We start from the raw sequence: 14763 nt of genomic DNA on the forward strand, positions 1-14763 counted from the left end.
GAAAATGAAGAACCCTAATTTTAATTTTTCCCCAAAATTAAAACGACGTCGTTTCGTTGTTTGAAGGGGAAAAAAATAAAACGTCGTCGTTTTCATTGACCAGAAGCCACGTCAGTGAAAACGACGACGTTTTATTTTTTCCTGCCCCCAAATAGTTTGGGTTGGAAAAACCCACCCCCAAATAGTTGGGGTTGAAAATGGCCGCTTTTCCGCCACGTCAATGCCATGATATCGCTGACTCAGCAGCCGTTAAATCCCGAACTAACACCGTCTTCTGTCGTGTTGAAATCGGCTAAATTTCATTAGTTTAGGTTTTGAATTTGAATTAGTTTTGAGTTTGGGTAGAAATTGACGGGGGGCCTTAGTTTGGGTTGGAAAAACCCGCCCCCAAATAGTTGGGGTTGAAAATGGCCGTTTTCCCATTTTTGCAAAAACCCCTTTTTAGTAAAGTTTATAACAATATGTAGTTCTTAATAAATTTTTAGTTATATTGTGTACTATTTATTATTTAATAATTTGATCTGCACATGTTGAACAACTTTCACCATTAGAACTCATATTTGAACTGCTTGATCTGCATGATCTGCAATTTATTAAGATATATAGAGTATAGTCAAAATAGATATTAAGTTTCCTTTAGCTTAAATCTATTCTTTACTCTGTTGTACATATAAATACTCTGATGTACTGAACTTTACAATTAATGAGAATTCTACACTTCATTCTTAAGTGTTAATATGGTATCAGAGCAACTAAACATTTTCTCATTGATTTTCTCGTTGATTTTCCCGGAAAGTGAATAACTGGAAAATTTCCCATCATCTTCCATCTTTTTCATCATCTTCTTCATCGTCTAATCTTCATCTTCTTCAATCCATCTTATGTTCACATCGATCATCTCCTTCCATTTTCAGCTCGATGTGTATATCACATAATCAACACATCGTTTTCTTTCTCGCGATCATCTAATTCACTTTTCCGGAGATTCTTACTTCCGCGCTTTGATTCTTTTTCATATCTTCGTTTCTTGCATCGGATTACATCGAATCCGATTGATCTTGTTCTATATTTTACTCAGAATCTTGGTTACATCATGGCGAATGATCAATTGATAGATCGATATGCTAATCCTTACTTCCTTCATACCTCCGATCATGCGGGGTTGGTTCTGGTTTTAGATCGGCTTACGACGGGTGCTGATTTTCACTCTTGGCGTCGATCAGTACGTATGGCGCTTAATGTTCGAAACAAATTGGGATTCATCGATGGTACGATACTCAAACCTTCTGAAAATGATAGTGATTATGATTCATGGTCTCGTTGCAATGATATGGTAGCCACATGGCTTATGAACTCTGTTTCAAAGAAAATTGGTCAAAGTTTATTGTTCATATCTACTGCTGAAGGCATATGGCAGAATCTAATATCAAGATTTAAACAAGATGATGCCCCTCGTGTGTATGAGATTGAGCAACGCTTAAGTGTGATACAACAAGGTGCTTTAGATGTCAGTGCTTATTATACAGAGTTGGTTACTCTATGGGAAGAATATAGAAATTATGTTGAGATTCCTTTATGCACTTGTGGTAAGTGTGAATGTAATGCAGCTGCTCTTTGCGAAAAGTTGCAACAAAGAAGCAGGGTAACTAAGTTTTTGATGGGTTTAAATGATTCTTATGAGGCTACAAGAAGACATATATTGATGTTAAAGCCTATTCCAACTATTGAGGATGCTTTCAATATGGTAACTCAAGATGAACGTCAGAAGAATATCAAGCCAGTGCATAAGAATGATAATGTGGTTTTTCATACTGCTTCACACAGTCAGTCTATGATTGGTGGTGAATCTCCAGTGACTCAGAATCAATTCTACTATCCAAGTTATGATGGAAGTGTATACACTGGTCAGAATCAGAATCAGAACTCAAATGTTTATCAGGGTCCTCTTGATAACAGTGTCTATGCTGCAATGCAGACTGGTTTCAGACCAAGGGCTCCAAGACCGGTGTGTACATATTGTGGTCAGACTGGCCATGTTATTCAGAAATGCTTCAAGAAACATGGATATCCACCAGGTTACATTCCAGGATTTAAAAGTTCTGGTGGATATCAGTCTCAGTCTCAGTCTCAATTTGGATCAAGACCACAAATGCAGTCTTTCAACTCATTTCAGCCTAGAGCGCAGTTCTCTAATACCAGACCTCAGTCACATGCTATTGCCAATGTGGTGTCTGGTTCATCTAGTTCTTCTTCTTGTGTACCATCTGTAATGAATGCAGCAAATATGGATGTTACTCAGATGAATCAAGAACAGATGCAATCACTAATACAACAATTCAATACTCATGCTCAAGTTTCAGAGAATCAAGTCCCTTCCCCATTAATTGCGTCTATTACAGAGAATGGTGCTATGGATCCTCAATCAAGTTCTGGTAATGTCTCTTTCTCTGGTAATGACCCCTTCCCATCCACTTCTTTAAGATTTGAAAACAATAAACTCACATTTCAACATCAGTGTTTGTCTACCCTTTATTCTAATCTTCCACAGGGTAGTTGGATAATTGATACTAGAGCTACCAGTCACGTCTGCTCTGACTTGACACTTTTTAATGAAACTGTTACTGTCTCTGATGTTACAGTTTCTTTGCCAAATGCTGCTAGAGTTCCTATCACACACTCTGGCACTATTCATCTATCACATATGCTTGTTTTACATGATGTCTTGCATGTTCCATCATTCAAATTCAACCTTATTTCTGTCAGTACTCTTCTCAAACATTCTAATGCATCAACTCATTTCTTTCCTGAATTTTGTTTTATCCAGGAGTCTATTCAGGGCTTGATGCTTGGTAGAGGATTCTTACTGCATAATCTTTACATTTTAAAGCTTGATTCTCCATCTCCATCTCCTGCGTCTCATTTCTCTGGATCCTTGGCGGTTGATGGACATCTTTGGCACCAACGCCTTGGACACCCATCCTCTGACAAGTTAAAAGTGTTATCTGGTACTTTGTCTTTGCCTAAAACTAGTGTCATTTTAGAGTCTCACTGTCCTATTTGTCCATTAGCTAAACAAAAAAGGTTATCTTTTGAGTCACATAATAATAGATCTAAAAACGCTTTTGAACTTGTTCATCTTGATGGGGTCCTTTTTCTGTTGAATCTGTAGAAGGCTATAAGTATTTTCTTACTGTTGTTGATGATCACACCCGTGTAACGTGGATCTATATGCTAAGAAATAAAAGTGAAGTTTTAAAGTATTTTCAAGCGTTTTTACAGCATGTTAAAACTCAATATAATGCAGATGTTAAAGCTATAAGAACTGATAATGCTCCTGAATTAGCTTTTAATGAAATCATTAGTAAGCATGGTATGGTTCATCAGTACTCTTGTCCTTATACTCCACAACAGAATTCTGTTGTGGAACGGAAACATCAACATTTACTTAATGTGGCAAGAGCATTATTGTTTCAGTCTAATGTTCCATTAGCATATTGGAGTGACTGCATTTTAACATCAGTTTTCTTAATAAACAGAACACCTTCTCTCATTCTAGAAAATTCAACACCATATGAAATGTTAACAAAGAAAAGTCCTCAGTATTCTTTTTTAAAATCATTTGGCTGTCTTTGTTATGTTGCTACTTTACAGAAAGATCGTCATAAATTTAGTCCTAGAGCAGACAAGTGTGTGTTTTTAGGATACTCTTAAGGTTACAAAGGCTATAAGGTGTTGCATTTAGATACTAATCAAGTTTCTGTATCTAGGAATGTGATATTTCATGAAACTGAGTTTCCCTTTAAAACTGAAATGCATTCTATACCATCAAATGATATCTTTGGTAATTGCATTCTCCCTGTTTCAACACCACCTGTCATTGATTCTGCATTGTCTCTACCTGCACATGCATCATCATCTCATATCACTCCACCAACACACTCTAGTAGCACAAATATTTCTACAGAAGCTGTGACAACAGAGACCACCACTGTTTCATTAGCTCCTGTCAGGTCAAAACGACAGACTAGAGCTCCTACTTACTTATCCGACTACCATTGTGCTCTTCTTCAAACAAATTCTTCTTCTCTTCCACCACAAAAGGTCATTACTACTCCTTATCCTCTTTCTTCTTTCTTATCTTACTCAAAATTTACTCCTTCATACCAAGATTTCATATTATCCATTTCAATAGAGACAGAACCAAAAACTTTTAAACAAGCTATAGCTTCTCTTAAATGGACAAAGGCAATGGATGTGGAACTTGATTCTATGGAAGTTAACAAAACATGGAGTATAGTATCTTTACCTGCAGGAAAGAATGTGGTTGGCTGTAAATGGGTGTATACCATTAAATACAATGCAGATGGCTCTATAGAGAGATATAAAGCGAGATTGGTTGCCAAAGGATTCACACAACAAGAAGGAGTGGATTATTTTGAAACATTCTCCCCAGTAGCAAAGTTGGCAAGTGTTAAACTTCTACTTGGTTTGGCAGCTAGAAAGGGATGGAGCTTGTCACAAATGGATATCACTACTGCTTTTCTACACAGTGACTTGGAAGAGGAAATATACATGAGTTTACCACAGGGTTATACTCCTGCTAATGGTTACTTACCTCCTAATGCTGTCTACAGGCTACATAAATCGATCTATGGCTTGAAACAAGCCTCACGCCAATGGTATAAGTGTCTTTCGAAGGCTCTATTTGATGATGGTTTTATCCAATCTCATGCTGATGACACGATGTTTGTCAAGGTTACTGGTATGTCCCTTATTGCTCTCCTAGTCTATGTTGATGATATATTAATCGTCAGTAATAGTGATGAGGCTGTCAAGAATGTCAAGATTACTCTTGCAAAGCAGTTTAAGACAAAGGATTTAGGAGAAGAAAAAATTTTCTTAGGACTTGAGATTGCTAGAAGTTCAGAGGGAATATCAGTTAGTCAAAGGAAGTATTGCTTGGATTTGTTAGCTGACTTTGGCTTGTTAGGGTGTAAACCCAAGTCTGTTCCTATGGATCCAAAGATACCATACACAAAGGACACTGGTACACTGCTGGAGAATGGTACACCTTACAGAGAACTTATTGGGAGATTGTTATACTTGTGCATCACTAGGCCTGACATAACATATGCTGTCCATCGCCTCAGCCAATTCTTATCTTGTCCCACTGATGTTCATCTCCAAGCAGCATATCAAATTTTGAAGTATCTCAAGAACAATCCAGGTCAAGGCCTCTTTTACTCTGTCAACACAGAAATTTGCTTGAATGGATTCGCAGATGCAGACTGGGGTACTTGCCTAGATACAAGACGGTCTACTTCTGGTATGTGTGTGTTTCTTGGTACTTCTTTGATCTCTTGGAAATCCAAGAAACAGGATGTTAGTAGTGGTAGTAGCACTGAAGCAGAGTATAGAAGCATGGCACTGACTACAAAGGAATTGCTATGGTTGAGTAAAATGTTGAAGGATCTACACATTACAGTTGAATCCTCTCCGAAGCTCTTCTGTGATAACAAATCCGCAACATACATTGCTAACAATCCCGTTTTCCATGAAAGAACCAAACATGTGGAACATGATTGTCATACTACGCGGGATCAGGTCAAAAATGGCTTCATGAAAGTTTTACATGTCAACACAGGGAATCAACTTGCAGACATTTTGACGAAGCCATTACATCCAGGACCTTTCTACTCTCTTCTCAGCCGATTATCGGTTTCAAGCCTCTTCACACCTTCAGATGATTCGGCTTGAGGGGGTATATTGAGATATATAGAGTATAGTCAAAATAGATATTAAGTTTCCTTTAGCTTAAATCTATTCTTTACTCTGTTGTACATATAAATACTCTGATGTACTGAACTTTACAATTAATGAGAATTCTACACTTCATTCTTAAGTGTTAATACACTTGTCCTACATGTTCTGCATGTTTTGCACTTATCCTGCATCTTCTGCAAGATCTGCATGATCTGCAACGCTTGAACTGCTTTTACCATTCGAAGCCATAGACTTTGAATGTTGCTTCAGATATTTGGCAGTTCAAGTTGTGGGACAGATAAACTGTCTTTGACTTACTAATCAGCAAAAAAAAGGTTAAAAAGTGGGCTGACTGCATACATATAACTTTTTTGTCTTTTTGTGATGAATGCAAGCCAAATGAGACAGTTCTCTCTCATACGCTAGTGGAAGTGGTTCAACGGTAGTCCATATATTTTTATATATAAAAAAATTAAATAGTATCCTTTTTCTTCTATAAAAGAACAAAAACTCTTTTGTTCATACATTACACTCACACTACAAAAAAGATGACTATTTTGCTCTCCCTCTTGCTTTTTACGTTGCTTGTTTTTTTTGTTTACAATGTAATATAATGTAAATATTATAGCATTTATTTATTTTTGTGTAGTATAAAGTTATCTTTTATAATTTTTTATGATTGTGTAGTTTATATTTATATCCAAATTTTTTCTTCAAGATTTTATATAGAAACTAAACAAATTAGTAAATCAACTTTATGTATGTTATTTTATTATAAATAAATTTTTAAATTTTATTTAAATATATAAAATAATTCTTATAATTTTAATTGTTTGTGTATTAATAAACAAAATGTAAAACTGTTAATCTCCAAAGATATTTCTTATATGACAGTGTGCTTACCAGCAACGTAAATTCTGAGAATGATCTAGATGACATGGAGAGAGGTGGTATACCTCATGGAAATCATATGGTAAATATAAGAAAAAATATTGTTGATATGTTATGGGCAAATCAAAATATTTTTCATTAAATTTAATTTGTTTTTGCTTATGTATTGTCTTCTTTTTTTACTCTTATGTATTGTATTTGGATATTTTATGTTTAATATTTTATTATTATTTAATAGATTAATATATTTTAGTTTTATATAATTTTATTTATACATACTATAATATATTATAAAATTATATAGAATAAAATCAACAATAAACTAAAATACTTTGTATTATTTAATAATTTGATCAGCACATGTTGAACCGCTTTCACAATTCGAAATCATATTTGAACTGCTTGATCTGCATGATCTGCACTTGTCCTACATGATCTGCACATGTCCGGCATTTTCTACATGATCTACAATGCTTGAACTGCTTTTACCATTCGAAACCATAATCTTTATTTTTGTCACTTCTTTTTTCGATCATTTTTGGGGGTTTTTTAAAATAGGTTAAACACATAATATTATATTTTTCTGTTGTATTTGTTTTATCAATTTAGTCACTTCTTTCATCTATCATATCAATAATTTATTTTTCAAAGAAAAGACTCTAAATTAGAAAACGTGATACAATTATTGGTCTTCTCCATAATTATGACTTTGGTAGCTAGTAATTTTTTTCTTTTATATAATCTTTTTGGATTTTCTTTTTTTCTTTCCTCCTTACAAAAAACTAAAGATCTTATAGATACTAGCTCCTTTTGATTTCTTTGTAAGGTATAGATTCACTTTCTATCGATATATACTTTGACTATATTTTTCTGTTGTCTTCTTCACTTGGTAATGGTTCCTACTGAAACTTTTTTTATTGAACTGAATATGAAAATTTTTAGTGATGACTCTTTAGAAGATTTTTACTAGTATTTGTTAAGAATTACGGATCAAATTCGTCTTCAAGAACACAAATTAAAGCAAAAAGTAAAGTGCAGACAACATTTATAGTCGTTCACCTTCAATGTGAGAGCTACATCCACTTTCTGCTGCTCTAGATTTCACTAAGATCAAAGAAATTCAGGAGTTACACGTTCTCTCAATGTCTCGCTCTACCTCTCCATGTTCGATAATTCAGAGAAGCGACTACAACAAATACATACAATAACAAAAAAAAACCTAGGACAAACAAACATAGACTAAAAATACCCAAAATACCCTCACTAGAACGTTCTCAGACATCCATACGTTCATAAAATAGAACAATATCAACCATATGTTCATAGAATAGAACAGTATTATGCATACGTTCAAAGAATATAACAGTATCAACCATACATTCATAGAATAGAATAGTAGCAGCCATACGTTCATAGAATAGAAAAGTATTAGTGATATGTTCATAGAATAGAAAAGTTTTAGCCATATGTTCATAGAATATAACATACACTATTTATCTCTTTGAAAAAAATTGTCCATATCTTTTCCAAACCTTTGTCATGTCAGTTCGATATATTGGTTTGCAGTATGTCCTTTTTATATAGTGTGAGCGACACTGTTGATAAGTTCTTTAGGAAAAATCATATCTCTACCCATATTTCTCATGTGATTATCATCAAACAAGTAAAGTTTGAATTATCATTTTTTCTAAGCATCATCGTAATGCTCATATAAGAGCAAAGAAATATCATTGATATATTGCATTAGTAACACTAACAAAGATTTAATTCATATACGTTGATAGGTTCTTTAGGAAAAATCTTATCTTTGCCCATATTTCTCATGTGGTTATCCATCAAACAAGTAAAATTTGAATTATCATTTTTCTAAAGCATCCTCGTAATGCTCACATAACATCAACGCGATACCATTGATATACTACATAAGTAACATTATCAATATAAAAGATTCAAATTTACACAAATCTTCAACAAATTTGTTGAACTGATTTTTTTACATGATTCAATCAATTAAATTTTTTTTGCTTTACGTTCTTTAAATTTTTGCAGTTTTAGTGTAAGAATTTGAGAGTTGAGAAGACTATTTCATTTAGAGAAAGAGGATATGGTTTGAGATTTTTATAAACAACTTTATAAATTTTATAAAACTTTTTCAAACCTTATGAAATTAAAAAAAAATTGAGTTTTACAAGTCTTTCGAAAACTTTGTAAAACAAAACTATAATGCCCATTTATCAAATCTTATTAAAATACAGTTTTAATATTTATAAGCACACTTATAAAACCTTAAAAATTATTAAGTTTTCTAATATCCGTTTAAATACCCACTAAATTTTATAATTTACAAAATTTGAAATAGATGCACTTCGAAGAACATTTAAAGGAGTTCGAGTTATGTCATCATGCAACAACAATGTAATATAGGAAATCCAAGTATGAAACAAGCAAAATAAACTTTTAACTTAAGATTTTACTTTATAGGAAATTAATGTTTACAATAATAATGCATATGGCTGTTATGAAACAATAGTCAAGATAAAATTAATCACACTCTCATATATTTCTACGCAAATGTGGAATAGTAGCCATAAAGTAATCTAGGTTGCAAATCTCAGCAACCTAAGCATCATTATAATGCTCACATAACAATAAATCAATATCATTGATATACTCAAATTATTAAATTTACAAAAATCTTCACCAAATTTATTGAAGTTATTTTTTGACGTGATTCAATCAATCAAATTTGTTTTGCTTCATGATATTTGAAATTTTGCAGTTCTAGTATAAGTTTTTATGAGTTTGAGAAGACTTTGTTTAGAGGAAAAGATATGATTTGAGATTTTTTTAAACATCTTTATAAATTCTTATAAAATTTGAAAAAACTTCTTCAAACCTTATAAAATAATAAGAATCGATTTTTATAAGTATTTTTAAAACTTCAAGTTTACACAAACTTTTGACAAATTTATTGAACTGTTTTTACCTGAATCAATCAATCAATCATAAATTTTGATGTGGAGGAAGAAATCCTAATCAACATGTTGTTAACGGTTCACTAATGTCGTTAAATTAATGTGGGAAGAAGCTCAATTGGAAACGGTCGAAACTATCTCTACTACGAAAGTTCTGGAAAACCCAGTTCAATCAATAAGATGTCGAATTGATGGTTCTTGGAAATATTCGGATCCAACTATGGGTATAGGATGGTGGTGTTTTCAAGGAATCGACCAAACAATTCTGCTCGGTGCAAAGTGCCTTCGGAGATGTCCCTCCCCCCTTCATTCGGAGATGGAAGCTTTAATTTGGGCTATGAAGAATATCCTTTCAAGAAGGATAGATTGTCAGGTGTTTGAAACAGATTGTTCGGAGTTAGTCTCGATGATACAGTCACCTGAAGATTGGCCCGTTTTCTCCAACCTGCTAGATGAGTTTGGTTTGCTCCATGTCTACTTTCCCTTGTTCTCGCTTTCTCTTATTTCTCGTTTATGTAAAGTTAAAGCGGACTGTTTAGCCCGTTCTTCTAGACTTTTACTTTCTGAAGTTTCTTTTGTAAACACTTCTCCTCCTAATTGGGCAACCAATCAAGGAGCTATTTATTAATTAATGTGTGGTTGACAAAAAAAAAAAAACATCATATGCATGATTTCGACCGTATTTTTAACGTTCATGTAATAAATTTAAATTTAGATTAACTTGTATAGTAATTCACATGGAAATAGTTTAGTGTATAACTATTTAATGTTTAAAATCTTGCCATTTACCAAAATTTCTCAAAATTTTATTCACTTAACCCTAAGAAATTTGAAGAGTGATATAAATTATTTTTAGTTGAACTATTTAATAAGTAGTACTAGATATGTATTGTCGAAAACAGAGTTTAGTAACCACTACTCTCTCTCTTTCTCTTTTGATTTTCAGCCACCCTTTTAATCTTTTTTGTAAGGTTTTGATTTTGGTTCCCTAACTAGTTCCAAATCAAACCAAGATATCCCAAAGTCTTTGTATTTTTTTTCTTTTGTTGATTAACAAATTTAACATTTCAAAAAAAAAAAAATTACACTTTTGAAATATTTACCCGCATTTCCAAAGTTTTGCTTTCCATACCCAGTTTTAATTTTGTGCAGTTTAAGTTTGACTCCCTATGAAATACTACTCCATACTAAAAAGATACAACAAAGTAATTTTCATAAAATACAGAATTATTAAAGCAACAAAATTTTTCAAAATGTCATTATATACATATATTTCTCATTTGGGACAGACCAGGGCCAAAGGTTCCTTTCCAAAAAAGAAACAGACTTCCCAATCTTATGTATCTGCTCTCAGTCCTACCCACTGCACCAAACGTGTAAGACAGCTTTTGCAGAAACGGTCTACAATCTTTTTTCTTAAATAACAGATTAGCCCCAAAATAATCAATAGAATCAATCAAGTACCCAACAAATGCAGAGACAGACCCAAACAATGAGTCATAATTAAAGTCTGAACTCACAAAAACAAATAAACTCCACAAAGTCCAAAGAGACCAGATTAGCTTTCCGGTAACAATCTCCCATCGATTTTGCCTATCTCGATCATTTCATAACCATTCAATCACACAAATCCGGAAACATAGAAATAAAAAAACATCCAAAAGTACATTATCTATTAATGAAGATAAATAGTTAGAACCTTCTAAGTTTTTGTAGAGAATTTTAATCTTGGGCTATATAATTATTATTGGTAGAGTGGGTTTAGACCAATGCAATGCTGCTTTCTCCGCCCGGTGGTTTACGAACGCCGCCAAAGTAGTCACGAGACTGAGCCTTTGCATCTGCAAATATGTCATTGCCACTTATCTCCTTCAACTTCGCTGTGCTTAGAAGCTTCTCAGCCGTGGCTGAAGAGGGAGACGTAGCATCGCCTTTGAATACGTTGTTTCCCGACAAATCCATGAATTTCCTATCCGGAATCTTTTTGGCCGTCTTCAGTTCCCCATCCTGCAAGAATTAGTACATTGGTGTGATTGACAATAATGAGTAGAGACATTCTAATATGAGTAAGTAGAAGTTTAGAGAGGCGTTTTACGGGTTTGGTATCGGATTCTCCCAAGTCGAAGTTGTCTTTATAAGCCAAAGCACGAACAGTAGGACGAGCTTTTATCTCAGGTGGTGGTGCAAAGATGTTATGACCACTTAGTTCCTTACACTTAGCATCTGAGAATTGCTTATTAAGCTTAGCATCAGACTGATACTCCAATGTACCACTGAGCTCACGTTGCTTCGCCACTTCTGGCACCGTTGCTGGCTTCTTCGGTGTAACAATCTCTTCTTCCCCAAATGAAATGTGACTCACAATTGCTGCTGGTGGTTGCTAAAACAATCCAAACACACAAAGTGATCAAAACAAACTACAAAATGTATTCAATTCTCTCAAGAAGAAGCATAGACAAAATAAACAAACCTGGAATGTTCTTGATTTGCCATTAGTCGCCGGATTAGCACTTCCTAACTCAGAATCATCATTTTCTTCATAAACTGAGAAAATTCCACTCCCTGTGATCTCTTTCATCTTGTAATTTGAACAAGGCTTCCTACAAAACAGGATTTTGGGTTACATAACCAAAACATTAACAACAAAACTTACCCAAATCTATCTTATACATGTCATAGTAACTTTCAGATTCTCTCAAGGGTATCATTAAATGTAAAAATGTGTACTAGATAGAACTTAAACCGAGTACAATAACCAATCTAAACCAGAAATAACCAGAGATTTATTGGAGATTGAATCAATTAACAAGGCTTCCTACGATCAAAGTCATGACCAAAACATTAACAACAAAATTTGACCCAAACTGTATCAAAGTAACAATTAAATGGCAAAGAAAACAAATTTTGGGTTTTAAATCACAATTAGACTGTATTATTACCAAAAAAGGAATAAAAAGACAAAATTAGAGAAGCGTGAACGATACGAAGATCATCAAAAAGGGAAATTAAATTGAAGAGATACCAAATATGCTTCATAATTAAGGACATTAATTATGGCAATTAAACTCTTTCCTACCAAACAAAAAAAAAAAAACATTCTATAGGGTCGGTCCAAACTAACGACAGGATCATCTGGTAACAAATTGACAGATTCTTCGTACTTTATTTGTTGTTTCGCATTTATTAATTATCGTACCGTTTTGTTTTTTTACCTGATTAATATTTTCTAAAATTCGTAAATAAAAAATAAAATCGTCAGATCTCTGACTCACCTCTTGTTCAAGCTCTCAACTTCTTCATCAGTAACTTGTCCTCCAAATACAACTTTGCTGATTCCATCCGACGGCTGAGATTAATTCCACCAATTTCAAATTCGTAGATCGCAAAATTAAAAAAAATTAGTTTAGATTAATCAATCAAACGGCTGAGGTCATTTCCCCAAATTTCAAAAATGAATAATCAGAAAGAATCAAATTTACAAAAACGAAATTAATTTAAACATTTTATTCAACGGCTGAGATTGTTTCTCCCAATTTCAAATTAACAAAATTAATAATATCCGTAGATCGCGAAATTAATTAGTACGTTACCTGGTGCGATCTAGCGGCGGAGCGAGAAGCTACGGCGGCGGGAGACTCAAACGGTTGATTCTCCGGCCAAGTCAATAGATCCGCCGTCGACATGTGTGGTTTCCTCACCGGTGTGTTTTTCTCCATCTTTTTCTCCACCAAAAAAAAATCAACAAAACCTCCAAAAAAAAGAAAGTAATACAGAGAAATAGAGAAAAAAGAGAGATTACTTCTTCTATAAAAGCTTCGAATGCAATAACAATGGCGATGTATATAGAGAGAGAGAGAAGAAAAGAGTGGAGTGGTAGCTACTCTTCTTCTATTTCAAAAAACTTTGTAAAAAATGGATTTTTAATTCTCTGTGTATATATATTTTTTATTATTAATATAGACTGTGACACAGAGGATTATCGCTCTGTCTCTGTATTCTTACTGGTGGAATATTTGAATCAAGTACCGCCTTTGATCTTATTGGATACTTTTTGAAAATAAAAATACTTTATATTATTCTATTGGCATGTGATCGGATTGGACAGGTGGCGGTTTTAGTTGGAGGATTACTTACTGTAGCCGGTTTTACTTATTTTGATTTGTTTTCAAATATATGGTTGTTTTGTACACATGGGATATTCTTCAACAAATTACCCTTTAAGATAAAGATACGTTGACGTTTTTTTTTTTTTCTTTTATTAATTACTTGGAATCTTGGATTATGTAACAACCTCAATTCCAAGCGTAAAGAATTTCTAAAATGTTGATTTTAAAAATATAATTAAAGTTTTAACTTTGTGGGTTTGTTGTGTGTACGTAAATTATCTTGTAATGTTCATAGTAGGCCTGGGCAAAAAACCCGTACCCGAGTACCCGAACCGGACCCGACCCGAAAAAACCGGTTCGGGGCGGGTACGGGTATGTGAGTTTTACACTGTTGGGTTCTATAATTGCTTACCCGTGGGTATCGGGTCGGGTTCGGGTTTTACCCGATACCCGATAGTGTAAACCGAAAACCCGATCCGCTTAAATGCCCTTAGGTTTAGTCTCTAACCCGATTAACCTTTTGACTATTTAGCTTCTTCCCTTTGCTCGATTCTAGAACCCTAGATCTCTACTCTCTCCTTTATCAATCATAATTTACCACAATTTTCATTTCCGATTCAAACCTGGAAACTCAAACGAAGACCCCCACATGGTCGACACCGTCTCTGGTCACTTCTCCACCGTCGGCCTTTATGCCCTTATGATCCGTTTCATTGAAACCTGAAACTTGGTAGCTCTGTCTCTAGGTTACAGTTGAGAAAGCCACTTCTTTGTTGAATTTCTTTGCTTTGTTTTGTACAAGAGATCTCCTGTCAAGTTCAAGCAAGTATCTCTTATGGTACATGATGAATTTCTCTTACTTGTGTTGATGATAAAACAGAGACCGTGAAGATGTGATGGTATTTTTTCTTTATGTTCATGATCTTTCTTCTTCTTTTTTTTCTTTTAATTTAAGTGGCAAAGTTGAATTTGAGTTGGTGAATTTGAGTAGGTCTACAAAGGTTAGTCATACCCGAACTAAGTGAGAT

The 14763-nt window shown here is 33.9% G+C and overlaps 1 protein-coding gene across 2 annotated transcripts; it reads right to left on the bottom strand.

Annotated features, from left to right (window-relative positions):
* Nucleotides 1-11122: 11122 nt before the first annotated feature.
* Nucleotides 11123-13534, bottom strand: LOC9327269. Of its 2 annotated transcripts, none has more exons than XM_021014634.1 (6): nucleotides 13429-13534; nucleotides 13220-13345; nucleotides 12902-12975; nucleotides 12100-12229; nucleotides 11725-12009; nucleotides 11123-11636 (listed from the first exon to the last, which is right to left on the bottom strand). In XM_021014634.1, the coding sequence occupies exons 2-6, from the start codon at nucleotides 13343-13345 to the stop codon at nucleotides 11391-11393; spliced, it is 861 nt and encodes a 286-aa protein (XP_020870293.1). In that variant the 5' UTR covers nucleotides 13429-13534; the 3' UTR covers nucleotides 11123-11390. The 2 variants fall into 2 exon arrangements, with proteins under 2 accessions (XP_020870293.1, XP_020870292.1); XM_021014633.1 differs by having other exon boundaries at nucleotides 13220-13348; nucleotides 13429-13527.
* Between the last annotated feature and the right edge of the window lie 1229 nt (nucleotides 13535-14763).

This window comes from Arabidopsis lyrata (assembly GCF_000004255.2).
Source record: "Arabidopsis lyrata subsp. lyrata unplaced genomic scaffold ARALYscaffold_1, whole genome shotgun sequence".
Classification (NCBI taxonomy): Eukaryota; Viridiplantae; Streptophyta; class Magnoliopsida; order Brassicales; family Brassicaceae; genus Arabidopsis; species Arabidopsis lyrata.

Bases quoted from the DNA above. Each gene is read 5' to 3' on its own strand.
- LOC9327269 (XM_021014634.1), bottom strand. From the start codon at position 13,345: ATGGAGAAAAACACACCGGTGAGGAAACCACACATGTCGACGGCGGAT. The intron at 12,976-13,219 runs GTAACGTACTAA...AATTAATCTCAG, and splicing joins CCGCCGCTAGATCGCACCAG to CCGTCGGATGGAATCAGCAA. The intron at 12,230-12,901 runs GTGAGTCAGAGA...CCTGTTTTGTAG, and splicing joins GTTGAGAGCTTGAACAAGAG to GAAGCCTTGTTCAAATTACA.